We start from the raw sequence: 16,248 nt of genomic DNA on the forward strand, positions 1-16,248 counted from the left end.
AGACTAAAACTCTGTTACCCTGTTTGGGACTTTAGGACACAGAGTAAGAAGGAAAATTTGGAAACAAATGTTTCATGATATGAAGCATCAAAATATTGCAATCTGTGAGTCAAAGCTAATAAACGTTATCTTGGGCTTTCTTGGAGGAAAAAAAGGCTCTTGCTCAGATTCTTAAATTCACAAGTGTGGTTGGACTGGAGTTGAGAGCTCAGGGTGAAAGTTCTTGCATGGATGGCTAAATCAGGGTCTTAACGTGTGTTACTGATGACTGTTGAATGTTTTTCAGTATGCTATTTATACCATTCACATATGCTGCTCATTCTGTGTTGTGAACATCCTTTGTATCTTCAACTGCAGTCATCATGTACACCTCTGATGTCATGCAAAGTTGAATCTCAATACTCTTTGAAAGCCGTGACATTTCTCTTCATAACCGCAGGATGAGGACTAAAGCTTGGTTCAGTGATGAGGAAGAGAGTTGCCCTTAAAGACTACTTAGGGAAGAGACTTACAATTGGTGTACTTCAGGCCGAACTGTTTGGAAGCTCATATAAAGCTTTAAAAAGTCTTGGAAACAAGAGGGTAAATCCAGGTAAAAGCTGATGATCTGCTCTGAGGTCAATAGGAGCTGCTCCAGTGACTTCAAGGATGAGAATCCACCCATTGGGAGAGTGTCTCATGTGTGCGTTGGTAATGAAGGAAAGACATTGCCTATTTACTGTTTTATGTGGGGAAATGAAGGCTTACTGTGGGTGTGAATTTTCTTCAGTAACAGCTGATGTGTCTGTATAATGTCTTGGAAGTATTGCTTTTGCTTGTTTTCAAAGTTTCTTTTAGCTTTTTGCTTTGATTTTCCTGCTCATTGCAGGAATTAGCTAAGGATGATGCTTCATTTTGACTGACTTGGTGTAAAGGCAGGAACAGGACTATAGTTCCCCGTGTTATCAGTGTGCTGAAGCTGGTGCAAACCCTTCTGCTGAGTCTGGGAACAATATTAAGGGTCCCAGCGTGAGTCAAAAGTCATCACATCTGTGCTGCCATACGTCTGTGGGCTTTGAGTTTGGCTTTATACACAAGGCTTTTGACTTGAGCTGTTCTCTGTTAGGACCTGAGGGAAGAAGAGCAAAGTACCCTCCATGAATTTGGGAACGGTCTTTTCTCTTCCTGCCTCTGTGTCATTGCCTTTATGTTGTACTTTTTTTTCCATTCCTGCAGATAGGAGCATGTTTAGTAGAACACTCTTTTGATATAAATTGATTTTTTTTTTAATAGGTATATTGCAGTGGATCTGAAAGTGATGTAAGAAAGACTTGCTCCTGGAAAGAGAAGCCTCCCTGCAAGGCCAACCCTGAAGATGTGGACTGCCATTGTATTCTTCCTGCTGATTTCCTTCTGTATATGTGAACACAGGTTTTCTGTCCTGACAGGGAGAGGAATCCATGTAGTGCGAATAAACAGGCTTACAACTGAAAAGCAGTGCAGGCAGGCTTGTCAAAGCCCAGGTGCTTCAGGTGAGGTTCTTATCCCTTAGCTGGAATTCCAGCTGGGTTTTTTGTTCCTTAAAGGTCTCCTCTGCTCCCCTGACAACTGTCTTTCTTAATTCCAGTTGCTTACAGGCACTTACAGTTATGGCTTCTCTGTGCAGTGCTGGGTGCTAAATTAACTCCTGACATCTTTGGTTAAATTGAATCCAGAACAACCATTTCCCAGGGCCCTTCTAGTTTCCATAAGAAACAGCATGCCTGTGCACTAGTAGCATGCAAATGGTGTTAGGTCATGTCACTTGAAGAATGACTATTCCATGCTGCCAGATGTTTGCAAGTGAATAGTGCTGTTGTAGACAGCTGCACTGGAATGAGTAGTCTTTAACTGATATTTATGTGTGTTTTTTCTGCCTTAGAAGAAACCACTTGTATCCTGCACAGGGTTAACCAAGTCTGGGGAGATGAAAGCCTTCTGCTGTCTACCTCTGAGACGTCTTTAAAAAGCATTAAATTTCTAAATGAGTCTTTCAGAGTTGTCCTTATGAAGGACCCTATCTTATCTAGCCACATGTGAAAGCTTGTAGCACCTACAAACAACTGGTGATGCTGTGGTGAAGATGAGACCTTGGCTCAGGTGGATGACTCTGACAATCAGATGGATAGGAACATCATAAAGATGCCTTTTTTAATGCCCAGTGGTTTCAAACCTTTATTTTAAACTTGAGATATCCCTTCATAGTGGAAAGAAAGCACTTTTATAAACTAAGCATTTTATTTAGGAGGTAAAATGTGAGTGGGTTTGTCTCCCAGGCACCAGAGCTGTGAAAACTTCAGCTTCTGCTTTTTAAGGTGGTAAACCCTAGAGATGACACGTTCACATTGACTGTGCTGACACTTAGGGTCAGTAGCACTGCATGTTTGTCTGTTCCATCTGAGAATCTCTAAACACTGTGCACATGTCATCTTAACCTCCTGATAGCTTGATAAGGGTAGAAAAAGTGCTATCAGCTGCCTCTTCCAGAGGAGGGACATAAGGAATTTAGTTAGCTTTGTGATTTAGCCCCAGCTGGCATCTGAACACTATGTGGCCACTCACTCACTCCTCCCACTCCCAGTGGGATGGGGAGAAGAATCTGAAGAAGGGGTAAAACTCATGTGTTGGGATAAGGACAGTTTACTAGGACAGCAAAAGAAGAGCAAAATAACGACAGTACTTAGAATATACAAAGCAGGTGATACACAATGCAATTTACTCACCACTGACCTGACCAGACTCCCGTGTCCACCCCACCCTCAGCAGTGACTCCTCCTCCCCGGCCAGCCCCCTTTATATACTGAGCATGATGTCATATGGTATGGAATACCCCTTTGGCTAGTTTGCTCAGCTGTCCTGGCTGTGTCCCCTCCCTGCTTCTTGTGAAAATTAACTCTATCCCAGCCAAAGAACAGGACAGTTTGTGATCAGGGCTGTGAGATGATCTGAACGCATGCTTAGCCCTGTTGCTGACTTCAACCACTTTTTTTATACACTTCACCTTGTTCTCTCCTGATGTGTTTTGTACAGAGCAAGTCCAGTTGAGTATTAGCTTTGTTGGGCAGAGAGCGTTGATCCTCTAGAATTAGGTGACCCGTTCCATCTTCAGGAAACCATGCAAAACTAAACCCAAAAGCAGAAACCTTTTCAGGTTTTACGTTCTGTGTTAAACCCACTGAAGCAATTTAATTCCTGTTTGCTACTTGACGGCCAGACTGTTGCACTACCTGGTGTCAATGTAGATGGAGAAGATACAAACTCTTGGCATAAATGTACAGCCACGTGCAGAGAGATCATCTGGAGAGAAGGACCTGAAACATCTTTTTTTTTTTTTATGATTAGCTTTAGGTTTTAAGATCAGCTTTACTGCTCTCTTTCTCTATTCCCACCTTTGTCAAGTATATTTATTTTTGTGCTTTCTTTCATTACAGATATGAGGTCTGAGACTTAGATGTCAGAACAGTTACACTTATGTAACTGTCAGTAAAGGAGTAGTGGTTGTTATTTTTAAAGGCATTAGTGTTAAGTTGCAGGCCAAGTTTGCATGGAGAGACGTATTCATAGCTGCATTGCTTGGAGAAGTGGAAAAATAACATTCCTAGCTGGTTAGGCTCTCTTCTGTAGATGTAACTTATACCCTTGCTGACATAACATCACTAACTTATAGTAGTAGTGCAACTGTCACAAAAAGAACTGCTTTTGCCAGTACATTCACATCTTGGATGTGCCCTGCAGAAAACTGGATGGTTGCTGGTCTAGCTATTCCAACATCGCCTTTGAATATCCACACCAGAGGCCAGAGTACATAGTTAGCATATCACAAAATGATTGTACCAATATCATGAGACAGTTTGACACTTCAATTGCATGCTAGTAAAAGCAGCAGCACTCTCTAGGACTGACAGCATGGGTAGCAACTCTAACCTCTGTATGTTGTCTAATGCAATGAGTTCAAGTCTCCAGATGCTGCTAGGGTAAGTGATATATGTGATGGAGAAAGTGCCCATCTTATCCTGGATTGCCAGATCTTTGCTTCAATGCCTAGTGAGCATGGTGAAGCTCATGCTCTTCCATTTGCAATCCTAGCCATATTCAGAGCTCTCCCAGGTTTCTTCTATGATGGCCAGTCCAAGGCTGGAGAGGAACCTCTTGGCCAGTCAGAGCAGTCTGGCTTTGAGAACAGAGCCACTTGGCCACACTTCTGGGCTATCTTGCATGCTCTGGGGAAAATAAAGGGAAAGTATGACATCGCTGCAAGAACAAACATTCTTGATCCCTGCTTCCACAATACATCTGCTTACCTGGCTTCTGCTTGCCTTTGGGCATCTGTGATTTCTTTCCAGTAACAGCAGGCTTAAAAATTAAATAAACTGGTTTGGTAGGGCAAGACCTTGGCATCTGCCTACATGGTTTCCTTTCAAAATAGCTCTGACTAGCTTTTGTTGTCCTTCCACTTTCTTCTTTTTCTTTCTTTTTTTTTTCCTGTCTCCTAATTGGAAGTGAGCAAAAAGGAGTCACTGGGTGACATGTATCTTGAAGTGGACACATCAGCTGGACCCTCAATCTGGAGTTGCATCAAAGGAGAGTACTAATCAGTCCAACTCTACAGAAGTATCTGATTGTCCTGGGGAGCAACAGGGAAGCAATGAGCAGCTGGATACCATCCTGATGGCAGCAGAAACCAGAGTGCTTTAACCATGCCGACTCCACTGGTCTCTTGACCTTTCAGAACTGACTGACTTAGATATGTAGCCAAGGCAAGATATGCTGATGGCTTTTTGTTTTCCCCTTCCCAAGAAGTGAGAAAGGGCATGATTGACAGTGGTAGATGGTCTGTGTTTCTCCACTAGCATGGCTTATCGACTGAGGGACAGGAGGTGGGATTAGGAATCGGGGCACATGCAAACATGCTTTCATTTCTGAGGACTGGATTTTGATTTCTTGAAGGGTGGCTGCTGCTATATCTCCTGCTCTGTATGACTGTTGAAGCTTTCCATTTTATTGCTTTTTAAGTAAAATTTTCTTAAAGGCTTTGGATGGTTTCCTAACACTTTGTTAACATAAAGTCAGTAAAATTCCACCTTTGTTAGTTTCTTTAGGGCTATCAAAACAGGCTGCAGTTGTTGGTACAGGGATTTCTCCAAGTTCATGAATTTTCCACAAGCCCTTTTAATAACTGTGGTAACATAAATGTTTTTTTTAATGAAAAGTTCAAGCTTTCCATAGCCTTAATCGTCAGTGAGGGTAACCCTCTTTGTAGATAAGAGCTTTAAATATAGCCATATGTACCATATAGGCATGTGCTTTGCCCTTTTTCACACTTCTAAAAAAAGCACAGATAATACTTTGTCCTACCATATGCTAAAGTTCTGTTTAATACACTGATGGGTGGTCAGTTAAGCACACATCTGCTTCATCCCAGACTGATCACTGTGTTATCTTCTGTGTTTTTTTGTTGTTGTTACAGCACATGTCCCAGAAATGAATTGCATGCTACTGTGATATTACATAAAATTATAGCATAATTTAGGCAGAAAAGGGACCTTTTGAAGGTCTCTGGTCAGATCTGGCTGTTCAAGACCTGATGGAGATCGTAGCACCTCTCTGGCCCCCAGCCTAGTGTTTGACTGTCCTCGTGGTGGAAACTAATTTTTTCCCTTGATGTTGTGTTGGGATTTCCTGTAAATGATCTGCTTCAGCCCCTCAGACATCTAATAGTTTCCCTGGGACTCACTGCAGTATGTCAATACTGCTCTTGTATGATGGGGAGCCCAAAACTGGAAGCACTATTTGAGATGTCTCCTGAGCACTGGTTAGAGGAAGTTCGTTCCTTCCCTCAAAGTTTGGTTATGTGTATATAGACACTCTGAGAAAGAAGTTAGTGAGTTTGAAGGGATGTCAAGATAGAGTTCCTGCTGTGATGAGTTTATTTAGCTTGTGGTGGGATTTGACTTACTAAAAGACAATTTCTGTGATGATTCCCATGGCTAATGAGAGTGTTGGTGGACAATAAGCTCAACATGACCCAGCAATGTGCACTTGCAGCCCAGAAAGCCAACCATATCCTGGGCTGCATCAAAAATGGTGTGACCAGCAGGTTGAGGGAAGTGATTCTGCCCTCTAAGCTGCTCTGGTGAGACCCCACCTGGAGTACTGCATCCAGCTCTGGGGCCCCCAGTACAAGAAAGACATGGACCTGATGGAGCAGGCCCCCAGAGGAGGGCCACAAAAATGGAGCTGGAGCACGTCTCCTATGAAGACAGGCTGAGAGAGTTGGGATTGTTCAGCCTGGGGAAGAGAAGTCTCCAGGGAGACCTTACTGCAGCCTTCTAGTACCTGAAGGAGTCCTACAAGAAATCTGGAGCAGGACTGTTTACAAGGGTATGGAGTGATAGGACAAGGGGTAATCGCCTTAAGCTGAAGGAGGGTAGATTTTGATTAGTTATTAGGAAGAAATTCTTTACTGTGAGGGTGGCGAGGCACTGGAACAGGTTGCCCAGAGAAGTTGTGGATGCCCCATCCCTGGAAGTGTTCAAGGCCAGGTTGGATGGAGCTTTGGGCAATGTGGTCTAGTGGAGGGTGTCCCTGCCCATAGCAGGGGGGTTGGAACTAGATGATTTTTGAGGTCCCTTCCAACCCAAACCATTCTATGATAAATTTCTGCATAACTCCAAGCTCTGAGATGAGAGCTGTCTCTGATGGGTGATGAGATGGGTGTCTTCTAGTTTTGGCTGGTTTTTTTCTTTTTTTTTCCTCATTAAGACATCTAGATGAATGCTAGCATTTAGATGGGTCCAAACTGTAGTGTTCTCTTTGTCCCTATCTGGGTGAGTTAATTGCTGCTGTTAGGAGATGTTAGTACCAGAAGACAAGCAAATAGGTAGACTGCAGCTGCTGTATTGATTTCATTGGCTTTCCAGTTATTTTCACTAGGGTTGAATCAGCATTCTTTAAAGCCAGACCTTCCAGCTATCGTTTGGTTTTATTGTTTTTTTTAAAATTCTTTAATTACAGCCATGAAGCCGTGTGTTCACTATACTGTGCATAGCGACCTATTTTCTATGCTGTTCTCAGGTTACCATCACTGTAATTGGTCTGTGCCCTACCAGGATCGCTGCATCCTCCTGCAGTGTCACCAGCTGAGTGTGTGCCAGAATGCTGGAGAACAAGACATCAAAGACCTGCTTGGAGGTAATGTCATACTTCAGGATCCTGGTCCTTTTGCTTTAAATGCCTGCCTTTAGACCTTGACTGGCTTTCAGCTGAGGGAGATGGGTTGTGAAATGCCTGCAGGATGATTTTGCAGGTAAAGGTTTGTTGGACAACTTTCACTAGCCTGGGCTCTGGCACTGACATATGCATGATGTGTCTTGGAGTAACTTTTTGTAACTGTTACTGAGTAACAGTTTGTCTCCATGCTGAAGACATCATGCATTCAAGCCATTTCCACTCCACACACTGGCTGTCCCTTGGAAAATAAAAGCATAGCAGATGTATTTAAAGAGAAAGGAAAATATCTTGGCGTTGTTTTTTCTGAGATTGCCAAGATTTTGTGCCAGAGGCAGCAGGCTGCTTCTATAATCAGGGCAGCCTTAGCAGCAATTGCTCATGGTGACTTTCCAGTGCCAGGGTCTTCAATTTTAATTAAGTGACACAGTAACAAAATGGAGCTTGTTGGAATTGGGGAATCAATCTTCTAAAGTATGTTTCAAGAGTTTGCTGTACCCAAGTTTAAAAAAATAAAGTTTGTTTGTGGCAAGGGTTTCTCTGCAACATAACAACCAGACCTTTGATAAGCAGAGGGAATTTATGTCACTATAAATCTAGATTACTAGTTGTGAAGGAAGTTCTCCTGAAGTATGAAGGTGTAAGTGGAAATTTCCACTCAGTTTTGAGAAATGAAAATCACGAATCTAAGCACGAAGGCTTTGTTGATGCTGTGTAACTTTTGAAAGCATGAGTCTTCTTAGGAGCTGGCATTTATCATGCTGGTTCTGTTGATAATGTGCTTCTGTGTTGTAGCTCTGTACTTCATTACCCCCCTTTTGTGGAATTAATTCCCTGGTTGAGCAAATGCCAGAGATATGTGGCCAAAAAACCCCAAAACCCAATCAAACATAAAAAAACAACCCCAGAGAAATTGCGTGCAATAAAGGCAGGGGTCTGAGTTTTCATGTTCTTGGTGACTTCAGGACTGATTTATTCCAGTTGTACTACATATACTGCAGAATACGTGTTCTGTCTTGCATGTTGGGGGTATAAGGTCAGATTTGAGCTTGAGAGTTTTATTCTTATGAAACTCATTGGTTTTGTGTTTTTGAAGAAATTGTCAGTGGGAAAAGGGAAACAGTCCTGTTTCACCACCAAAGCTATCCACAGAAAAAGGAGAGGATGGTGAATGCACGGGTTGACCGACACAATGTGGAAAACCTGTTTTCCTTAACTGCTTGGACTCGCAAATTGCTTGAGGTTGAGAGTGAAGGTGTAAAAATAAATGCAAGAAAAACAATTGCAAGCACCACCACCACAGTGACCACCACCACTGCCACAGCCGAAACAACAATCATCACAAATGTCACTGTCCTCACTACAGCTTATGAAATAACTGCCAAAGTCTCAAATGCCGCTGGAGGTTCTGGTCTCCTTGTTGAAGCTGTGTCATCCACTGCCTCTTCTCCCACCTCTGGTAACATCCTTGCTTCCACTTCCAGCCATGTCACTGAGCTTGTGACCACCACTGAAAAATCAGGAAATAGTAGCTCTGTCTCAGTGTTGTCCCCCACTTCTACTTCTGCTCCCGTCACTGTCATTTCTGAAGCAGGTACTCAAATGTCTCAAACAGAGCAGTTTAACCCAGCCACCACCAGCACGCCCCGCTCTAGTAGCCCCACCACTGGTGGAGCTGGCCCAAACAGTCTGAGCACGACATTGACCACCCTCATCCCGCAGGATGCAGGAACATCTTCCACTGCTTCCACTCGTGCCATGTCACTCACCCCCTTGGAGAATTCACACTCTACGAACCCACTGTCTCTTGTTACATTGCTATATCTAGAGACAGAAGCAAGTACAGCCACAACATCTTTGAGTAAATCACCTTCTCTTCTGGGCTCTACAAGAAGAGCCACAGATTTAACTACTGCCTCTACAGTAGAAACTACGACTGGGCATGGGATAAAGTCAACATCTCACGTTTTTTCAACAACCACAGCTCCAGCAGATGCACCCAAAACAACAGCTTCAGGCCTTGCAGAAACTCGGGACATGGACAATGAGTATCTTCTCATTGCTGCTGAGCCCCTGACTCAGTACTTAGTAGATAAAAGCTTGCTGCTTGCAGTCCTTTTAGTTGGTACGTTTTTTTTCTTAACTGTTATAGTTCTTTTCCTTATGCAGGCATACGAGAGCTACAAGAAGAAGGATTATACACAAGTGGATTACCTGATCAATGGAATGTATGTGGACTCAGAGATGTGAAAGGATGGGGATAAAACAGTGGACAGAGAGATGAAAATGAGATTGAAAGCCTGCCTGACTTGGGTGGGTTTTTCCTGTTTGCCTATAAGACAAACTGAAAGTGCTTCCAAATTTACTTCTGGTGCAATTGAGGAGAAATGCCATGTACTGTATTAAGGAAAAAAAAATAAATTTTTTATTCAACTGTGCAACAGGTTGCTGTAAAAAAGAAAGTAATCATTTTTAAAACTTCCATAATGCACAATAGCTTTGGCCATTATTTTTAATTGCAAAACAAACCTAACAAGGGGTAAAGCCATCATCCTTGGAAAATGCTGTGGCGCTTTTTCAACCATTTACAGTGCAAGTTCCTTGTATTTCATTAGTTTCATTATTTTCATGTGTGCTCCTCTGAAAACAGAGCAAAGGATGCTCTCATCTTTTGTAAAGTGCTCTGAAATTGTCAGAAGAGAAGTGTGGCGTATTGCTGCAACAGGGAACTTTTAATCCAATGCGTGTCATGTTTCAGTATGCTTCTTGCTTGTAAAGAGACCTATTTACAAGGCATTGTAAACTCTGTTTACTGCAAACCCAAGATATCTTTTCACCATGGAGTAGATTACTGTGCCTCTGCACTTAAATGATCTTATTTTTTTATTCACTTAATAAATGGGGCCCTGGAAGGGCATATCTTGTTGCATTTCTGTTTTCATTGCTATCTCTGCCAGTTCAGAAGCAGGCAAGTGGGCTTTTGAGGCTTTAGCAAATGAGCTCTACTTCAATATTCCAAGTATGGGGGCTTTGAAGACCTCACTGGAAGTATGGACATGTCACAGAAGATGCTGATCATTTTCCAGGGTACTCTTCTGTAGATTCAGAGCAGTATACTGCCAGTCTCCCAGGTATGCAGACCTGTTTCACTACTTAATATCTTTCATGCATTGAGCATCAGATTCTATTTTGGTTTTTGTTTTGCATTTAGGACCAGCTCAGAGTTGCTGGCAATTTGGAAATGTTATTGTATGTGCAGTTGTAGCTCATCTCCTAAGATCTGCAGCTGAGAGAGTGAGTAGAAAACACTTGATTTTCGGCAAGTATTTTTCAGTGATTAATGCATCTTATTTGAATGTCACGTACATACCCATAGCAAAATGCTGAATGAAGGTGCATTGTATTTTTTTTAAACCAGATTGATAGCTTGTCTCTCACTTTGAATTAGTTGGCTCTTTAATCTTGCTTGCATGTAAGCTTGAGGCTGATAATAGGCAAGCCTCAATTTGAGCTGTTGAGTTTTGGTTTGGTTATTTATCCAAATTCTTTGGCTGTTTAGAGTTTGGAGGGAGTCTTTACCCTGGAAGAGGTTACTTTGTAGACTTCTTGTTCATCATCAAGCTGAAAATGCTATGAAAATAGCTGCAAATTGTACAAGCATCAGCAGAGGCAAGGGGTTGTTTGAAAGAAATGGGAGGGAGGTAGTTTCCTGAATCTTACCCAATACAAATTTTGAGGACAAAATTTCAGCGTGTAGAGTATGCTGAGGAAAGGGAAGAGATTGCTTTGGAAGTGAGATGACTTGGCTGTCAGTGTCAGGTTGCATTTTGCAGTGCTTTTGCATGGACTGCATCTGCATACCAGTAGGGTTAGAGGATCTCTCAGGGTAAAAGGATAGTGTGGTTTTGGGCGTCTCCCTCCTTGGAAGGCTTGAAGTATAAGCCACAAAATTCACACAACATTTCCTGGAGGGGAAAGAAAAAGTTTCAGGGATTGAACTTTATTGTATCTTAAGGTTATTTTTAATTGGTTTCTCCTCAGCAGAAGGGAACTAAACCTTGATTTCTGCCATCTTCCAGGAGCTGCCTGTGTGCAGTATCTATGCAACAAGGTGCTGGGAACATCCCCTGGTGTAGCTGGGGAGTTGCACCATGTTGAGATGCTAGGGACTGTTTGCCTCTCAGCGCAACTGTTCTGAGCTGTTAGCAGATGTCAGGCACATGCTGCCGTACAACCACAAAGTCCAGAGACTTATCTAAGTACAGAGGCTTATCTTTACATAGGGATCTCAGATTTCACCTTAATTGTATGACTTAAGCAGGTGAGTCACTAACCACAGACCTAAGCATGTGGTCTTTGAGCTCTACTCCAGATACTGAGATAGGAACTGTCTCCTCCCAAGTAAGGAGTTGGGTGTTACTGCAGATTCAGCTCACTTTTTTCTCCTCATTTAGGCATCTCAGATAAATACTTGCATTTAGATAGGGTGAATCCAGGCAATAGTGCTCTTCCTTGTGATTTATCCCTGACTATGTAAGTGAATTCCTGTCTGTAGGAAGTGCCTTCCTGCATAAAGGGTCAGTGTTGCAGCTGTTCTGCTAGTGCTCTGCAGTATTTTTTTTTTTTAAAGCTGCCTGAGCTATTTACACAAAGGCAAACTATGATCATCTGACTTGTAATTGTTTATCCTGGAAATGGGGAAATTTTTGGATGAACTTTGTGCTGCGGCCTTACTTCTTTGGGTCTCTGTGGATTTCTTCATAGGCCCAAAGTTGGACACCATATTATGTGGACTGGAAGCTTGTGAAGTTACGTTGGTTTTTATTCTCTTCTCTGAAGGGATATTAGACTACTGTACTGATTTCTTGGAGAGAGTAGGAAGGGGGCTTTACTTAAACAAAACTCTGAAAGAGTTTTCTTTGCTAAAAACAGATACTTTCTTAGATTGGTTTATTAAAAACAAATAAAACCTTTCGGGGATAATTTAAGTGGGTAGGATATAATTACAAGAGTTGGAACTGGGTTACAAGAGTCTTAGGGAGTTTCTCATGGATACAGTGAGAATATTACAACTACATCATGGCTAAAAGAAACCACCACCGTAAAAATCTTTGTGGCTTCTTAACAGGTTCTTACAGGAAGGTGAGTACTCATCAGGAGCTTGTTGCCGTTCCCACAGCCCTGGTATGTTTACATCCAGGTCTCCTCTTCAAATACTGGCACAGCCTGTCTTTTTTGTTCTTACTTGAGTTACTGAACTCCTAGCTGTGCATTACTTTCTCAGCAGAAATTGAGCTTTTTAGTATAAGGCTGAGCACCAGAGTGAGTCTTACCTCAGTGCATTTCTGCATTTCATGCTTACCATAGAATCATAGAATGGTTTGGGTTGGAAGGAACCTTTAAAGTTCATCTAGTCCAACCCCCCTGCAATGAACAGGGACATCTTCAACTAGATCAGGTTGCTCAGAGCCCCATCTAGTCTGACCTTCAATGTTTCCAGGGATGGGGCATCTACCACCTGTGTGGGCAACCTGTTCCAGGTTTTTACCACCCTCACCATAAAAAAATTCTTCCTTATCTAGTCTGGACCTACCCTCTTTTAGTTTAAAACTATTATCCCTTGTCCTATTACAACGGTGCTCAAGTGCAGTGCCAGCTGGAGAAATGTCAATTAGGTTTTTCTTTGCATCCCAATGGTTTTGTCTTGTACTAGCTCAGTTTAGGTATTAAAAAATAAAAATACTGGGTCAGAGCATGGCCTCTGTAATTCAAGGTGTGTTTTCTGGCTTGTACATTGAAATCCAATTGTAAAGATTTGACAGCTTTCTTGGTTCTGTTTTGCATCTGGCTACTCATGAGCATTGAAGGAGGAGAGCAGTGGGACTGTGGAAGGTGGATTGCATGTGCAGTCCTCTAAAGGGCTCTTCTGTAGTGGTAGCTTGATATGCAAATCCAAAGCAATTAGGATTTCTTCCCTTCTGGCTCTTTTTGTGTTGGAGGTCACCAGCAGCAAACATTTGCTTGGTTATTTCTACCTCCAGCCTATTGTTTCTGTTTGGGCTAAAGCCAGGCTCCTAGAATGGCTTCATTTGTTTTGCTTTTGAGGCCACAAATGGTGGCAAGTCTGTTGCATTTCATGGTGTAGTGTTGCAACAGTTAATAGCAAGTATGTTAGCCAAGGAAATGCAACGCCTTTGAAAGTTTACTTGCAGAATTCACAATATAACAATAGACAGGGTCCTACCCAGAAGACATCTGCCATGGGATTGCCAAAAGCAACATTCTGCTGCTGTGAAGCTTAGCATATCTGACGCACGCTGGGCTGCAACCAATGTTGCATGGCCTCTTTCTCAATAAACCACAGGAAAATCCTGGAATTAAATTTAGATTAGATTAATTCTAAATGCCACCTCCCTTTTATTTAATTGCCTGTATTAGATGTATTTTGTTCTAGACAGCAGAGAAGAAAGGAAATAATGGAATATTAAAACATTTAAAGGAATAATAGGAATGAAGAACTTTTTACTTGCAAATGTGAGTTTGTAGTATGCCATGAGGTGTCGAGACAATTGGGGAGCATATGCAGAACTCTTAAGCATGTCCTTTAAAACAACTAATGCATGTAGTTGGACAACACCTAGGGAACTCTAGAAACAGAGGTATCGTGGAGCTGGTTTCTCTGGATTTGTCCAGTGGCTGCATCATTTCTGGCAGCAAAAAAGGCAACCTGAGCCCTGCCCCACTGAAGCATTTCTAAGGGCTTTTTCCACTGTGGGTTCCCCAGTATGCAGGAAAGGCAAGTTCGTATTGTAGTATCTCCCCTGACCAGGGCAATTCTATTTGTCTCCTTTCCATGGCCTCTAAGTCTCATGAAACTTAATTACCTTTGTTGCACTTGGCTGAAGTTGGCCTGTGGGTTCAAAAGCAAATGCTTTAATCTTGCACAAAGTATGGGCTCATAAGTTTGTGCTTTTCTAGAAGAAGCCAACCTAAACGACAGCAAAGCCTAGAGCTGTAATGATTCCTATCTGTTAGAAGGCCTAAGTAGTTCAGGGTTAGGACTCTGCTTTGACTTTTTTGGTCTTGCTGGATAGTTAGTTATTGTGGCAAAGCTGGTTTCTGCTCTACAGCATTTTGGGTCAACTTCCTTGTAGTTTCATGTCCTTGGACCTTGTCTTTCTGTGCTGCTACTAGGCTGAATGATGTATTTAGAGCAGTCTTGCCTTGGCTGAGAGATGCCAGCAGGTTGTGCTGTGGGGCAGCTCTTCTGGAGCCTGCCTATTCAGCCTCCCTCTGGCAGGGAAACCCCAAAGGGTCTGGGAAAACAGAGTCTCCATCTGATCTGGGGCTTCCTGGTTAGCTCTGGGTGATGTTCAACTTGTGCCTTGGCTGCAGTTATGTTTGAATTATGAAGTATGTTTGAAGGAAAGGTCCTTTGCTAGCACGCAGAACTTCCCCAATGTCCTGCTGGTCCCAATTAAAAAGACTAAAGCTGTTTGGATGGGTGTTGTAGTTTAACCCTGACCAGCAGCTGAGCACCACTCAGCTGTTTGCTCACTCCCCCCTGGTGGGATGGGGGAGAGAATCAGAAGAGTGAAAGTGAGAAAACTCATGGATTGAGATAAAGACAGTTTAATAGGTAAAGCAAAAGCTGTGTGCACAAGCAAAGCAAGGCAAGGAATTCATTCACTACTTCCTATGGGCAGGCAGGTGTTTAGCCATCTCCAGGAAAGCAGGGCTCCATCATACATAACAGTGACTTGGGAAAACAAACAACATCACTCTCGATGTTGTCCCCCCCGCCCACTTCTTCTTCCCCCAGCCCCTTATATATGCTGAGCATGACATCCTACAGTATGGAATATCCCTTTGGTCAGTTGGGGTCAACTGTCCTGGCTGTGTCCCCTCCCAACTCCTTGTGCACCTCCAGCCTACTCACTGGTGGGGTGGTGTGAGGAGCAGAAAAGGCCTTGACTCTGTGTAAGCACTGCTCAGCGATAACAAAAACATCTCTAGATTATCAACCCTGTTTTCAGCACAAATCTAAACCACAGCCCCATACCAGTTACTATGAAGAAAATTTATGCTATCCCAGACAAAACTGGTACAAGGGGATTGTACAATCTTTTTGTAAAAGTAAACAAGTAGCTGGTCTTCATGAAAAGTGGCTAAATGTTTTAACCCCTTCAAACTGGGACAGGTGAAACTGATTACACTGTTTTGAGGTTCATGGACTTAGGCAAGTGTTTCCTGTTCTTTACTGCATGAAATTGTAGAGCCCAAGCTTGTGAATGTAAACACTGTTAAATCTTTCCGCATAACTCTTATAACACTAAGGAGTGGAGAAGAAAGGAGGAGATTTATTCAGCTTGAAAATGCTCACATTTAGAAGTGACTATTCATGGCTAGTTTAAAAAAAAAAAAGGTCAAGATTTAACCAAATTCTAGATTAGATTAATCATAAACTCTGCTCTAAGGTCTTGAGATTTCAGCCACTGCTGCAGATTATAAGGTGAGAATTTTCAAAATTATCTAAACAGGGACATAAAATCCAGAGTTATGTTGTGATTCCTCATATGTACCCCCCCGCCTTCCCCACTGCAGGCACGTTTCTGAGCAATGTTGGTCATCCTTGGTCAATGCAGTTAAGCTGAAGTCAGCAGCTGAATAATGATTAATATAAGCTGTACCATGGGGCAGAAGTTCCCTGTGCTCTTGGGAAACTGAGACACCTTTTACCGCAGTAGGGGAATGAGGAGGTGCACAATGACTGCCATCTGGTCCTGCACCCTTGTGGCATCAGGCAATAACAAGAATATCCTTGGTATGGTATGGTACTTTGTGTGATCTAGGTGTTGCCAGCAAGCAGATGAGCTGGTAAAGTGCTAGAAAGTAGCGTTTGCTCAGGGAGGAAGCTTTGCTGATATCAGTGCGCAGGGCAGTACTGTTGGGGAGCAGCTGAAATCCTTGCTGATGACTTTAATCAGAACTAGGTAAAGCCTG

The 16,248-nt window shown here is 42.6% G+C and overlaps 1 protein-coding gene across 4 annotated transcripts in view; it reads left to right on the forward strand.

Annotated features, from left to right (window-relative positions):
* LRP5 (LDL receptor related protein 5) overlaps nucleotides 1-16,248 on the forward strand; it is a 254,917-nt gene that overhangs the window by 19,462 nt on the left and 219,207 nt on the right. For 3 of the 4 annotated variants that reach the window (XM_054826766.1, XM_054826769.1, XM_054826767.1), the window contains exons 2-3: nucleotides 1,273-1,511; nucleotides 7,093-7,209. In XM_054826766.1, the coding sequence (XP_054682741.1) occupies nucleotides 1,355-1,511; nucleotides 7,093-7,209 (274 nt within the window). In that variant the 5' untranslated portion in view covers nucleotides 1,273-1,354. The remainder of the gene's footprint in view (nucleotides 1-1,272; nucleotides 1,512-7,092; nucleotides 7,210-16,248) is intronic. The other variant, XM_054826770.1, reaches the window with a different exon arrangement.

This window comes from Grus americana, chromosome 5 (assembly GCF_028858705.1).
Source record: "Grus americana isolate bGruAme1 chromosome 5, bGruAme1.mat, whole genome shotgun sequence".
Lineage (NCBI taxonomy): Eukaryota > Metazoa > Chordata > Aves > Gruiformes > Gruidae > Grus > Grus americana.